Genomic DNA, 14,847 nt, shown 5'->3' with positions numbered 1-14,847 from the left:
AAAAATACCTGTGGAAAAACATGTAAATGCATCTGAAGACAACATTGCTTTTGAAGGGAAGTTCAGTATTCTTTCTCTAGCCAGTGCAAGGCGTATTGATCTTGGCTATTGAGCACAGCATTATGTCTATTCCACATGATCCTGCAGATAGCGGTTGATGAAAAACTCCTAGCCCACACTGTAGAAATGTACTTTCCACATGCTTATGGGCTTGTGCTGCTGCTATAGCACTTACAGATAATCTCCTCTCAGTAACCCAATTATGCCATAAACAGGAATGCTTAAAATGAAGTAGTTAGGTCATTAAGCTAACCAAACTGAAGCAAGGGTAAATAAACAAGAATTTAAACTACCTGTGCATGAACTTCCCTTAATTTCTAAATTCTGTAAGTCAGGTTTCAGAATCAGTGTGTTAAAGAGGTATTGCAGGTTTTCCAGTCTGTATAGGTTCTTAGACTATAGATTCTTAACACCACAGTTCCTTAAACCTTTTAGTACTTACTGAGCAATCTGACTAATTCTTATGATGTGATCCCAACCTCTCTCCTGGGGAGAACCGTGAGCAGTAAAATGTCTTGTTTTGGTAGAAATTTTGCTGTTCCCACCCTATCCACCTCCTCTGATATTTATGTTGCTTTGCATTTCCCATAAACAGCAGCAGGATCGAGAAACTAAGTTATGTAGTTAGTGTGAGACAGTGAGATCTGTGATAACCATCACTTCCAGGAGAGATTAATCCCACAGTCAGCTGCACAGACGCGTGTTAGTGTGGCAGGATATACGTGGTTTGGGATTGGTTTGGTTTCTTCCCTGTGCTCATCATCAAACTGAGAATTTAATTTGTTTATTTAAAGCCTGCCTTATGTTCTGAAGCATTCTTTTTATGATCCTTCCAAGCATTTTTTATGATGGTATATTGCCCTTTTTTTTTCCCTTGCATTTTGTAGCAATGCTACTTCAGCTGTGAGGTTGCTAGAGAGCAACAGAAGTCACAGAATCTCTCTTTGGAAATAAGATGGTTGCCATGACAATGCTCCTAGCTGCTTCTTGTCCCAGATGAGAAAATAATTTTTAGACTCCTATATTACAAGGTTAGGCTACGGTGTTTTAAAGTAAACGGTATAGCTGACTGATTCAGACACATTGCTTGTTAAAAACCTGGGCTGATAATCAGCTAAAATTGTTGAATCAAGTATTTGTGTAGGTACTTGTCAAATATTTATTGCTATTTGTTTTTAATCAGATACATGAGGTAAAACTGGTGTATTGAAATGGAAAATATTTCATCTTACTGGTTTTACTGAATGCCCTATTTTCGTAGTAGAAATTATCCTGAAAGCTGACTGATACCTAGGTAAGTAATGTTTAAAATACGACTCTTGAGTTTGAATCATATTTTGCAATATGCCAAATCTGGATCAAACATAAATGCTAGAGACTTTTAAGGCTTATTTGCTCTGGAGACCAAACAGTCGATGATGGATGTGTTTGTTGTTTTGGTGGTTTCTACTCAACCTCACTTTGAGCAGGATTATCACCAACACCAGTTCAGTCATGCTGTGTCTAGCCAGTATTAAAAACCTCCAAACATGGAGGTTTCACAACCAGCTGGGAAAGCTGTTCCCATACTGCACTACTTGTGGTGAATAAGCTTTCTCAGATGTCCCATTTGAACGTTCCAAGTCATAGGTTGTGGTTATTGAACCATGTTATTGTTGGACTATGTGATTAATTGTGGTAAACACGAAGGCCTGGTGAGGTTCAGATGAATAGTGACAGGCAGAGGAACCCTAGCTAACCTCATCAGTGAAAACTGGAAGACAGACTTGACTGTTCCTAAGACTACCCTGGTGTGAAACCCAAAGAAACTTTCCCATAACTCCTTGCAGAGTGAAGCGTTGCCTACATGGGATTGCTGTGGGATGCAGGGGGAAGGGCAGTTCGTATTTGTTTAAAGGTTATCATGGGATACTTTTAACATGACTCTGGGAATGTGTGAAACTTTCTGTGGAATGTTTAGAGGAAGGACCAAAGGCTGGGAAAGGGAGGGATCCATGTAGCATAGAGGAGTAAGCCTCTTGACCAGTCTACACTGGCTGCTTTTCATCACCTTATCATTCCACTTTTTTAGTTCTTTTATTTTCTGAATTTCTCTTTATTTTTCTAATTACTCTTTATTTACTTTAGTCCCCTTTTTAGAAGATAGGCCTCTGCTGTGCCTACGGAAGTCCTCTGGGACCTCTATGACTTCTAAAAGGTAATTGTGAATGATTCAGAGAGGACTTTTGCTAGTAGAATTTAATCTCTCCGTGCCAGTTTGAAAATACCTAACTACTTCAATACCTTTGAGGTGTTTTTCACATAATTTGGCCTCCAGTCCTTCTCCTTCATTAAAATTAATTTCATTAAGTATCTGATCACTGTTTATAAAGTCTGCAACAAAGGCACCAAATCTGTGCCTTTTGTCCTCCCCCCTCATTAAATAATGTATTTTTTCATTTTGACTTCTTTATATTTCTGATGCATTTACAGAATATTTGTTTAGTTTTTTGATGTTCCTTGATAACAGTAACTAACCTCAAATTTTATCCTAGTCTGTTATTCTGTTATTCCTCTATAGTCAGTCTTAGGAATTTGTCCTTTTATTCCACTTGTTTGCACAACTTCCTTCTCATTTTCAAATTTCTAAAGAATTCTTGAACCAGACCTTTTGAGCTCTTAGTATGGTTCCTGTCTTTTTTCATGAGAAATAGTTTGTCATGTCTGCTTCCTTATAGTACCTTGCATCAATCGCTAGTTCCCTTAAAGAGCCTTTCTCTCTTGGTCTGCTTTTATATATATATATATTTAATATATATTGTCCTTATACCATTGCACATACTTTTCCTTTCCTCAGAATCACAAATTCTACCCTATTAAGATAGGTGGCACCTACATTGCATTCCGCACAAATAACTCTCCAACAGTTTTCACCTTCAATGATTATATCTGGCAATTTCTGCCACATTTAGAATTGAAAAGTCATTTACAAGATGTGTTCTATCATACTCTTTTCCAAAGCTACCTGGCTAACAAAAGTTTTTCTGTCTGTCAGCTAATCAAACAATTATTTTCCAGCATCTTCCATGATGGTGGATTTGGATGTATTTTTCAAGTTAGGTCCTAATTCAGTGTTTTTGTTGAAAGTGAACCCTTTTCAATTCAGTTAAGTTCCAATGCCTTTATAATTTAGTCTGTGGTTCAACCGAAGACATGAAGGTACATTTTCAGTGTTTACTTCAGACCTTGGCATATTTTCATAAAGGAACCTAAAAAAAAAATGTTGCTGAACATATGAAAAGTCAAACGTTTCTGAGAGGGAAGCTATTTGTCTTGTTTTCCGTTCAGTCAAAAATATATACCCTGGTTCTTTTCCAAAGTAGTGGTAAATCTTACAAATAATGACTGTGTAAAAAGAGATTGAGAGGCTGCACAATGTGTTTCAGCAGTTAATAACTGCTTTCTGCATTGTCAGACAAAACACACTTCATACGCCGTTGCCAGCTCAGAAGTTCAAGAACAAATGAAAACTGTTATGAACATTTATTTTTTTCAACTGCTTCTATACAAAGATACCAAAGTGCATTTAGCCAAGGTTGCAAAGCAATTCAAAGCCACTCGAAATAGCAGATGTATTTCTATGCCCTGGGTTTGTTGTTTGGATGATTGGGTGTGTGTGAGGGGATTGTTGGTTTGGTTTGTTGGTCTTTTTCCCTGAAGCAACCACTCATGCTGTGCACCCATAAAACTTCTTTCAGAAAAGACACTCAGTGAAACTTTTTTTATGTTTTATGTGTTTTGCCTTGTTAGAACTTTGCCTTTTGAGTTCCTTGGTATGCTGAACAAGATTATTGCATAAAAGTTAGCATTTTTACAGGTTTCTGGCAACAATACAAAGCCATAAATTGCCCATCCCAAGTCTTTTGAATACCCTGGGTACGCAAGTTGCTAGCCTATGTCAAAGGCCTTCCCATTAATGATGGAGCCTGTCATGGGCATAGTGATCATGAAATTACAGGGCTTTTGATTCTTGGAGAAGTAAGGAAAGGGTCAGCAGAACAGCTACCTTACACTTCAGAGGGCAGACTTTTGCCTGTTTAGAAGACTGGTTGATAGAGTCACTTGGGAGGCAGTCCTGAATGGCAAAGGAGTTCAGGAAGGCTGGACATTCTTCAAAAAGGAAATCTTAAAGGCACCGGAGCAAGCCGTCCACATGTGCTGGCTGAACATGAGCAGCAGTGTGCCCAGGCAGCCAAGAAGGCCAACAGCATCCTGGCCTCTGTCAGAAATAGTGTCGCCAGCAGGGCCAGGGCAGTGATCATCCCCTGTACTGGGCACTGCTGAGGCTGCACGTCTGATACTGTGTTCAGTTCTGGGCCCCTCACTACAAGAGAGACATTGAGGTGCTGGAGCGGGTCCGGAGAAGGGCAACGAAGCTGTGGAAGGGCCTGGAGAACAAGTCTTACGAGGAATGGCTGAGGGAACTGGGGTTGTATGACCTGGAGAAGGCTGAAGGGAGATCTTCCTGCTTTCTAGAACTACCTGAAAGGAGGTTGTAGCGAGGGGGATGTTGGTCTTTTCTCCCACATAACAAGTGGTAGGACAAGAGAAAACGGCCTCAATTTGTGCCAGGGGAGGTTTAGACTGGGTAATAGAGAAATTTCTTCACTGAAAGGCTTTGGTCAGGCATTGGAGCAGGCTGCCCAGGGAAGTGTTTGAGTGGCCATCCCTGGAGGTATTTAAAAGAAGTGTAGATGTGGTGCTTAGAGACACGGTTTAGTGGTGGACTTGGCAGTATCAGGTTAATGATTGGACTTGATGATCTTAAGGGTTTTTTCCAACCTAAATGATTCTGTGGTCCTTTGTATAATACTGCCACTTGCTGACAAAATTATCAGCGTATGACTTATGACTACTAAGATTAAACTAACACTACTTTGCCCATGCTAGAATGGATGGCTTTATTGTGTGGCTTACATATTGACATTTTTCACATCCCTTACAGACAGAGTCTGATTAGTTGCAAAATAGGAGCTAGGTTGTCTGTGTACCTTACTTTAGAGCTTGATGAAATTGATCAATCTGAGTCAAATTCTTCGTTTGCAAGGCTGTGCCATGAGTTGTTAAATAACAAGAACTTGTAAAGACAATTTCCACATAGGAGAAGCTGCATTGGAAAAAATTCAAATGAATGCTTGCCAGTTAAAGCTTAGCAGAATCAGAGGGATAATTAAAACTTCAGCATATTGTGGAGGAGGAATATTGGTCATTGGGCAGAGAAACTAACTATCTTAATTAACATGGCTAACAATAAGTCATTATAATAATACATTATTTTGAAATCATGTATGACCAAACCATACCAGTGTAAAGTACCTTAAGATCACTATATAATTTTCATGGCTGAAAAATTATTCTCAAAATACTTCATCAAGATCAGAGAGAGAGATGTAGTAATTTTCATTATTTTTCAAAGTTTTCATCTACACAAATAAATGCCTTTCTGAGCACGGGTGAATGAATGCTGCTGCCCTTTCTCTCTCTTCTAATTAAATGCTTCCCACTTCACTTCTGCTCTGACAGCTCAGATGAAAGTTTGGAAATAACAAAGAGAAGCAAACAGCAAGAAATTAAAGAAAAATGAAAAGATGGGGAGAAGATAAACAGTGATGGAAAATGTAGGAATCAAAGGCACAAAGCAAAATTGCACCACAATTTAAACCAGAGTTACACGAGACCTATCAGTAAATACCACTAAATTCAGTGGTGTTTTCTGGATTGTTTTGATATGAACAGAATGGAGCAGTACCTTCTTCTGCCCTTTTTTAGCATACTGTTTCAGCGAGATTTGTATCTGTTCAAAGCACTTTTATTATTTCATAAGGTATTTTCTTGCCTTGGCCAAGGTTTATAAAGCTTAGTACTAACCAAAAATTAGATACGTCAAGCATACCGATACCAGAAATTCCCTGAACTGCATAATGCTGGAAGTGGAGAGAATGTGTTTTTAAACTACCCTGTAGCTCTGCTACTGCCCAGTGCCACAGAAAAGATACTGTTCTGACTCCTTGTGGCCATCCTCATGCATAATAAAGCATGGCTTGTACTTGAAAAATGAAGTATCACTGAGTTTTAGATGTTACAATAAAATCTTCCCTAAAACATTTGTTACATGTTTTATTTAATTGTGCATGAAATAGAAATCCGCACATGTTGTGCTTTCACTGAGGATAAATTACCGAAGAACAGACATCATGCATAGTAAAAATCCTCATGGAGAGCTTGCCTGGGATGTAAATGCTCCATCAAGTTTAATTGTGGCTTGTTTCAGGGATGGAATTTGATTGAAGTGGCTTGCAGGCTGGATCAAGGAGTACAAAAACTTAACTGTTGGCTCATTTTGAAAGGGTAAATGCTAGATTAGACGAGACATCATCTAAAGGCCATGCAGATAGACTGCGCAACTTCCAGATACATAGCAACAATTAATTAATCTAATTCATTACAGTTTTGACCTGAATTAATGTTAATTAACTCTTGTTAATTCAAATAAACTAAAACAGCACTCTATTGACCAGCCTGATTTGGGTTTTTTCCCCCCCATTTTTAAAACTCTAAGACACTGCTGCTCATTCATTCATGTTATAACATGAAGTAACAAGGTTTATGGTTGGTTTGTTCCTAATACTTAAAAATCAAGTTGTGTCTATGCAATTTAATTCACCTATGCAAAATGACACGGTAAATTTGAGCATCTGCCTGTGTGTATTTAAGCAACATAAGTAATTTTCTCAAGTAAAACCTCTTCATGGTTCTCCATCACTGTGTCTACTTGTCGATCAAGGAAATTTAATTTAGTTACTGTGTTGTTTTAATCCTTACAGAAGGACTTTGTACTTTATAATTCATAAATACTTGCAAGTGTAATATGTCAGAGTAAAGTCCACCAGAGTAAGCACACAGTGTGAAATAATGAAGATGCAATTTTGCTGCATTGGAGATAGCATGTTGGAGCTGATTTATGCACCTGGACTTAAGTAGCAGGCAAAGTACAACTGTAGAGGATGAGCTCATTCATTTCTGCATGATTTACTTTGCCAAGCTTCACTTGAAAGAGGTAAGTGCCTGCCTAGTGCTGTTTTCCTCAGTTGCTTTCTTCATAATTTATAATACTAAGTTCTGTTTTAGGATTAGATGGATCTGTAAATCATTTCAATGTGTAAATAAGAGGGAAATAAAAAGACTCACTCAGAAATGCTAAATTAAAATAAAACTTCTAAAATAATGACTCCAGAACCAAATACAGTTTTCCTGAAGTTTAGTGATGCTTGTGGGTTAGGTTGTTATATTAAGTCATTTATAACATAATAATTAATAATAGAAACCATAATAGAAGCTTTCAGGGAAAAGGATACATGACAGTGGGAAATGGAGGCAGAGTACAACTTAAATGCTTTCAGGGAAACCCTATGACAAATTTCATGGAAAGTAATTCCATAATTTTATTATGATATCAATATCAAATGGCCAACCCTGCATAAAATAGCAAATTGTATATTAATAGTAAATCAGAATTATTATTTAATAGGTTTAGGTAGAGTAGAAAATTCTGGTTTGCTGGGTTTCTGTATGGGAGGTATAAAAATATACCTGAACTCTGTTACAGTGATTTATCTTGGACATTTTTTAAAATGTGGTGAATATTTTTTCACTGTGGAATAGTGTTTGCTGAATCTGCTGCTAAGTCATTAGATTCATAAGGAATGTGGCTTTGTTGCAACATAAACCACTGTGGAGAAGGATACTGGCCTCTGTAGACTCCATGCTGACGGTGGCAGGAAATGAGCTCTGATGCAAGGGCTGCTTGCTGGATCTGTTTGCTGCCTTTGCCAAAGCCACTGGGGGGAGCTGTCCTTAAACCCACAAACCCAAACAAAAAAACCCACTCCAGTTTGGCAAGAGCCTTAAGCAAATGTGTCCTTTGAGAGTACGGGAAACATTAGTTATCCTTATTCACCCTAAGCTGCTGTTGATACAAAAATTCCTCTTTAGTCAAACTGGGATTTGCCTGAGGACCCCAGGGCTTAGTCCAGTAATAGCCTAAGACTTCTTGCTATGTTGGATAGAGGGATCCTACGTGTATAACCCCAAAAGGAGGACAAGCCCAAAAAGGTTTTGATTCAATATATTAAACCCTTGTGGGTTTTAAGGAGGTTGAAGAAAAGTTCTTTTTTCTTTGTTCATTAAGCTTTTTTTTTTTTTTAATCTGGTTTAAACCTGTGACCTATTACTTAAAGCTGGAGATGGAAATTCATAAAAAGGATAGTCCAGATGTGCTGAAGTGAGTTATCCAGTGCACAGAAATATTGCCAGCACTCAGAAAGCCATGTCTTTGAGTACTGTTTGAACTAGATGGTCAGCAGAACTAGTGTTACTGTTTCTGCCAGGTTGACCACTAGTGCTCTATTTCACTACAATTTGGACTCGGGGACTATTTCAGTTATAAATATAAGATGTGCTTTTTCTTCCATCATTACTTTTTTGTCACACACAAAATTACATTCTTTTTCATTGCCCAACATAGTACAAGGTAACCGGTAAGAGACATTCTAATGCTCTGTGTCAGAGAAATGACCAGTCAGATACAGGGTACAAGACATTAGGAAAGGGAGAGGTCCTTGAAAGATGGGAGAAGCTAATTTTGGCAGAGGCTTACTACACTGAAGCTCTGTATTTCAATACCTTTGTTCTTCAGGACTTTCCTACTAGAAGTCATAAATCTTTCCATTTTCAATCCAGTCTATTACAGATCTGTATTAATGCAGAAGGACTGACTTGGAAGGAGGATGCTGTTGACAAGCTCAGCGGGATTTATTCTGTTCTTGCTCTCTCAATGCACTGTATCAGTGAGCACCAAAGAGGCAGTGGTCTTGGCTAATGGCCACCTTCTTCCCCAAAGAGGCTATGAGAGACTGGGTAACAGCAATGAAAAAGGTACTCATGAAGAGAGTTGGGTGATTTGGATGCATGCTTTGTTTTACTTTATGGTGTTGCTGTAACATTTTCAGCCAATGTATTTGAAGGTTAGCCCTGCAAAAATCAGTCACAGAATCGTTTGGGTTAGAAGGGACCTTAAAGATCAACTGGTTCCAACCCTCCTGCCATGGGCAGGGACACCTGCCACTAGACCAGGTTGCTCAATGCCCCATCCAACCTGGCACTGAACGCTTTCAGTGATGGGGCAGCCACAGCTTCTCTGAGCAACTTGTTCCAGTGTCTCGCCACCCTCACAGTAAAGAACAACTTCCTTATATCTAATTTAAATCTACTCTCTTTCAGTTTAAAGCCATTCCCTCTTGTCCTATCACTACATGCCCTTGTAAAAAGCCCCTCTCCAGATTTCTTGTAGTCCCCCTGTAGGTACTGGAATGCTGCTCTAAGGTCTCCACAGAGCCTTCTCTTCTCCAGGCAGAACAACTCAGCTCTTTCATCCTGTCTTCACAGGAGAGGTGCTCCAGCACTCTGATTATCTTCATGGCTGTCTCTGGACTTGCTTGAGCGGGTCCACATCCCTCTTGTGTTGGGCGCCCCAGAGCTGAAGGCAGTACTGCAGGTGGGGTCTCATGAGAGCAGAGGGGCAGGATCGCCTCCCTCGACCTGCTGGCCCTGCTCCTTTTGATGCAGCCCAGCATATGGTTGGACTGCAAGTGCACATTGCTGCGTCATGTTGAGCTTGGTTGATGAGAAACATCAAGTCCTTCTCATGAGGTCCTCCTCAGGGCTGCTCTCAGTCCATTCTCTGCCCAGCCTCTAGTTGTGCTTGGGTTTGCCCCAACCTAGGTGCAGGACCTTGCATTTGGCCTGCTTTGCAATATGAATATATCCTGCCCTGAAGTGATAGAATCATAGAATAGTTAGGGTTGGAAAGGACCTTAAAGATCATCTAGTTCCAGCTCCCTTGCCATGAGCAGGGACACCTCGCACTAAACCATGTTGTCCAACCAGGCCTTGAACACTGCCAGGGATGGAGCATTTACCACTTCCCTGGGCAACCCATTCCAGTGCTTCACCACCCTCACTGTAATGAACTTCTTCCTTATATCTAAGCTGAACTTCCCCTGTTTTAGTTTAAACCGATTACCCCTTGTTTTATCACTACAGTCCCTGATGAAGAGTCCCTCTCCAGCATCCTTAATCCCTTGCTCAGCTGCCATCACATTCAAGAAAAATTACCAGGGGTTTTCTGTAAAAAAAAAATGTGGAATTTGAAGACTTACTCTTTGGACAATCATATCTAGAATACATCATACACCTCAGTACCTAAATCCCATTGCTACCTATAATTGAGGCATCCCTCTGCCTATGTAGCTTGCAAGGTCCAGCTTGGTATGTTTTCTAATACATTTACCAAAGTAGATCCCACATAAATTGTATACAAAAAGAGTAGTGGGCTGATTCATTTCACTCCTTTGACTGATGTCACTTGAGGTTTTAAAAAATCTACTTTCCAAGTGAATCCTGTAACAATTAGCCTAAATGATTTTCTCATTATCTGTCTATAGAAGTTGTTCTATTTTGCCTGAATAATATTCACTGAGAAGGGCAAATACAAGAGTCACTGTATGTATCGCTGGTGTGGACATCATTATATAATCACTTAAATAGTAATAATCCTATAAAATCATGGGATCGGGTTTGGAGTCAGGCTGTGTCTACCAGGCACATGTTTTAACAACTGGAGTACAGAGTCATGTACAGAACTCTGCTGTTTCAGGATGTTTTATAATGGCATGCAGATAGTATTGAGATTTAAAGTATTCCATTCATGGCTGTAGATTCTATTAGGCAGTGAAAGGCATAAAAGTAGGGCCTTGGAAACCCTATCTATTCCTGTAAATCTGTCCTGAGTGGTGCAGAAGTACCAATAAATTTCTGAATATCAAATATCAAAGACTATGTTTAACACAATAGTGATTCTATGAAAAATAGTATTTAACAGGTTTAATCCATCTGGACTTCTACAAAGCCTATGATAAAATACTTCATACAATATTAAATCAGAGAAGGTAAGGTTACATTATAATTTCAGTAGAAATTGAAAAAAAAAAAAATGACAATGACTTGATTAGAGAAGTAAACCATAAAGTCAAGAGGAGACTTTGGAAGTATTTGCTCATAGGTAATCTTTTCTGTATTCTTATTAAGTATACTGATGCAAAAATAGGCATATGCTGATAAGACTTAATGATAACATGAAGTAGAGAAATGCCAATACAAAAAATAAGAATATTACACAGAAAAAATATAAAAATAAAACAAAAATCAGCTGTTCTTAAGTAATACCATTTGGATGAAAACTAAAGTACAGAATTCAAGGTTTTACCGCAAGGTGAGGACCTCGCCAGTCACAAAAATCCCAAAAACAAACTGTAGATTAAAGGAAATTAAGCAATACAAATGCAATCCTATAATATATCAACAAAGGTGTTTTTAATAAAACTTGGGAAGAATCAGTGGCACTACATAGGGCCATCTGCAATACTGTGTGCGAATTTTACCCACATTCTAGGAGATTAATTTGCAGGGAAGAGGTGCAGAAAAGCTACCAAGACAATTAAGGAACAGAAGATTTATCTTACACTAAATAATAAAAGAACTTCTTTATGCTATCCCACCAAAACAAAGGCTGAATAAAAATAGAGTTGTCTTCACTAGGGCTTACTACCCAGGAAGAAGCACTATTTAACTAATGAACAATGTGACACGAGAAAGAAAAGGTGGATGGTGTACATTAATAAAATTAGATTGGGAACCAGATTAGTATTTCTAACAGAGTAGTGTCAGTTATTGAAGTCTACAATGCTTTTCAGTTGGAAAAGAAGAAATGCAACAATTCTGTGAAGAAGACTGCATGATACAATTCCCTGCAGGACCAGATAAAATAGTTACTCCTGGTGCCTTTCTCTTTCCAGAGAGTTGTTTGTTGGTTTGGTTTTTTTTTACACTAGCCAAATTGTTGAGTGTACCTTCGATTTGTTGGTCACAAGACCATACAATGAGATTCACTCTTTTCAGACTCTGTTCTTCTGTTCAGGAAAAGAAAAACCATGTGTTCAGTAAAAGGATCAAAGGATCACTGATCTCTCATCAGTGATTTGGGCAGAGAAGAGGGTTTTTTCTGAGATTTTATTTTAAAGTTTTTGTCTTTGGAAATATTTTTCCTTAATTGTTTCTTGGTAAATATTGAAAAAAAAACCCAGTTGCTGTACTTGTCCTGAATTATCCTGGTTTCCCAGAAGAAAAAAAAATCTAAATGCAGCATCTAAATTCCTATTACTCACTGTCAGGACAGAACGTAAGATTTCGTAAGTCTGAAGAACTCTCATTTTACATCCCAGGTGGTCTGTAGAAATTTTTCTCATAGAGATATTAAAATTGTCAAGTTTTTATTAAACATAAATTACAAATATCCCATAGTATAATGATGTAATGACATGCCTTTCAACTCTATGGAGAAGTGAATGATTTCAATTCATAAACATGTTTCTGACAAACAGAACAAACATTGAATAACATCCTTCTCTACAAAAGGAGTTCTCTGTATATGAATTAATGTATACATAAATGTGTATTTAAATAAATTATATTCTGGCTTTTAGAAGTCTCATAGCCAATTGTAAAAAGCAGAGCACTGTGCCTTAGTTTGAGAGATGCTTGATGCTATACTATAGCAAGAAGTTACCTTAGAAGCAAGTTACATTTAAAAAACAAGGTATTACATATTTCAGCCCAACCAAGAGGGTCATCCCAAGCCTTACATGCCATTTTTATTACCCTCTAAGTCTATTGGATAAATAATAAAGTGGAAAAGCTCTTTCACCTGGTATTGGTGTTATCACTGCACAGCACTGTAGTTCTGCTTGTAAATCAGTGGTAAGATTTAGAGTGGAATTTGAGTGACATGAACTGTTCTTAAGAAAATCCTCAGATGTTTATCAGTTTTGTATTAGCAAGAAATATGCTTTACTATCTCACTTTTACCACTGAGAACATGGCATACTTATCGGAATGTAATGCAAAGATACTACATATGGCCAAAGTGTAAATTGGTTAAAGAGAAATTAGATTTATTTGAGGGTAAAGGTAGCTCCTTTAATTAAACACAGTGGTCCAACACATGGCACAGGGAATTGCAAAGTTGGTGACCACTCAAACTAGAAGAACACAAGAAGAAAAGGAATGGTCTGTACATAACTTCTGGCTTTTCAACCATATTGCTGTCATAAATGCAAAATCACACTTATGTTGTATGACATGATTAACAAACCCATTTTAAAATTTCTGAACATTTCCTGCATGTTCTGCTCTGCAATCTTCCCCCTTTAGTTGAGCTGGTGCCCACTAGCTGGGATAAAGTCAGAGTCAGCTTCTGGTTAGAGTGCAGTCATTCCTTCATTCTAAAGGACAGAGTTCATACCTAAAATTCACTATTTGAACAGAAATTTACTTTAATTTTTTTTTTCCCCCCTACTCAGACTATCCAAGGGATTGCTTTGAGATTTTTCAGCATTCCAAAGGAAATGCCAGAGATGGTCTTTACATCATCCAGCCAAAGGAGGACCCAATTGTAGTCTCTTGTAACATGCAAGATGGTGGTTGGACAGTAATCCAGCACATTACAGCCAATAGTACTGTTGACTTTGATAGGACCTGGCAGGATTACAAATATGGATTTGGCTCTGTTCATGACAACCACTGGTTAGGAAATGAATATATGCATCAGTTAACAAGCAGCTCCGTGCGATATATACTTGGAGTGAAACTTGTAAACCTGAACGCTGAAATCAAATGGGGACAGTATGAACCATTCCTTATTGAAGATGAAGAGTCTCAATACCGAATCAGGGTTGGTCTATACCAAGGCAATGCCACTGATGCTCTGAGCCTGGACACAGAAGCTTATCTTCATGACAACCAGAAATTCACCACCAAAGACAGAGACAATGACAATTACTTTCAGAATTGTGCTAAACTGGAACACAATGGCGTTCCTGGGGGAGGCTGGTGGTATGATGCGTGTGCTGGAGCAAATCTAAACCGTAGGAATGTGATATATTGGCAAAAGGACTGCAACAAGCAATGCATGTGCAAGTTTGCATGGATGATGATCAAACCCATTGAGTACAGCCTGCCATATCCAACCAAGTCCTGTCTGTGTCAGAAAGTTGAACTGTAGATAAGCCAACTGTACTTTGAAAGAACCATGGATTCTTTCTCCAGTAACTGAAGTGAACTCACACTGAATGATCACACTAAGTAATCATGATTGAAAATTAATTTGGGCCTTAGCAAGGGCTTTATGACAGCATATTGTCCAGGACTAGACCAGGACATACACATCATCCAACCACACAAGTGAGAAGTCAGTCAGAAACTGAGGCCTCTACTAGAAGATTTAAATATTTAATTTTTTAGTATTTTAGCCATAAGAAGAGTCGGGTATGAAATCTGAGATTTGATGTCTTGTACGAGATATACATGAATATACATGCATTTCAGAAGTTTTGCTCCAGTATGAATGTTGATCTCTTATAATTGCACATCTTCACATACCATGCAGGAAGGAAATTTCCAGTGAAGTACCTACATTTACAAAACACATATTGGAGAGTATTTTGTACCATAGGGCAGCATCAGCCCTTTCTTTTTTATCTTTAGTGAAAGATATTTTCATATGTAAAATTGGAATTAGCCTCATCTCCTGTGGCTTCTTTTCCCCTTCATTGACTCCCTTTTTTATCTCAACTT

The 14,847-nt window shown here is 38.4% G+C and overlaps 1 protein-coding gene across 1 annotated transcript; it reads left to right on the top strand.

Moving 5' to 3' along the window:
* Window positions 1–13,574: 13,574 nt before the first annotated feature.
* On the top strand, window positions 13,575–14,275 carry LOC104410341 (fibrinogen-like protein A; the record flags this gene model as incomplete). Its single annotated transcript, XM_010020476.1, has 1 exon — window positions 13,575–14,275. A coding segment is annotated over one exon (701 nt), but the record flags the coding sequence as incomplete, so codon positions are not given.
* Between the last annotated feature and the right edge of the window lie 572 nt (window positions 14,276–14,847).

Source organism: Nestor notabilis, unplaced genomic scaffold (assembly GCF_000696875.1).
Source record: "Nestor notabilis isolate BGI_N333 unplaced genomic scaffold, ASM69687v1 scaffold14028, whole genome shotgun sequence".
In the NCBI taxonomy this organism is placed as follows: Eukaryota; Metazoa; Chordata; class Aves; order Psittaciformes; family Psittacidae; genus Nestor; species Nestor notabilis.
Note: the sequence above shows the minus strand (reverse complement) of the source record. Positions and strands in the feature narration are given on the sequence as shown.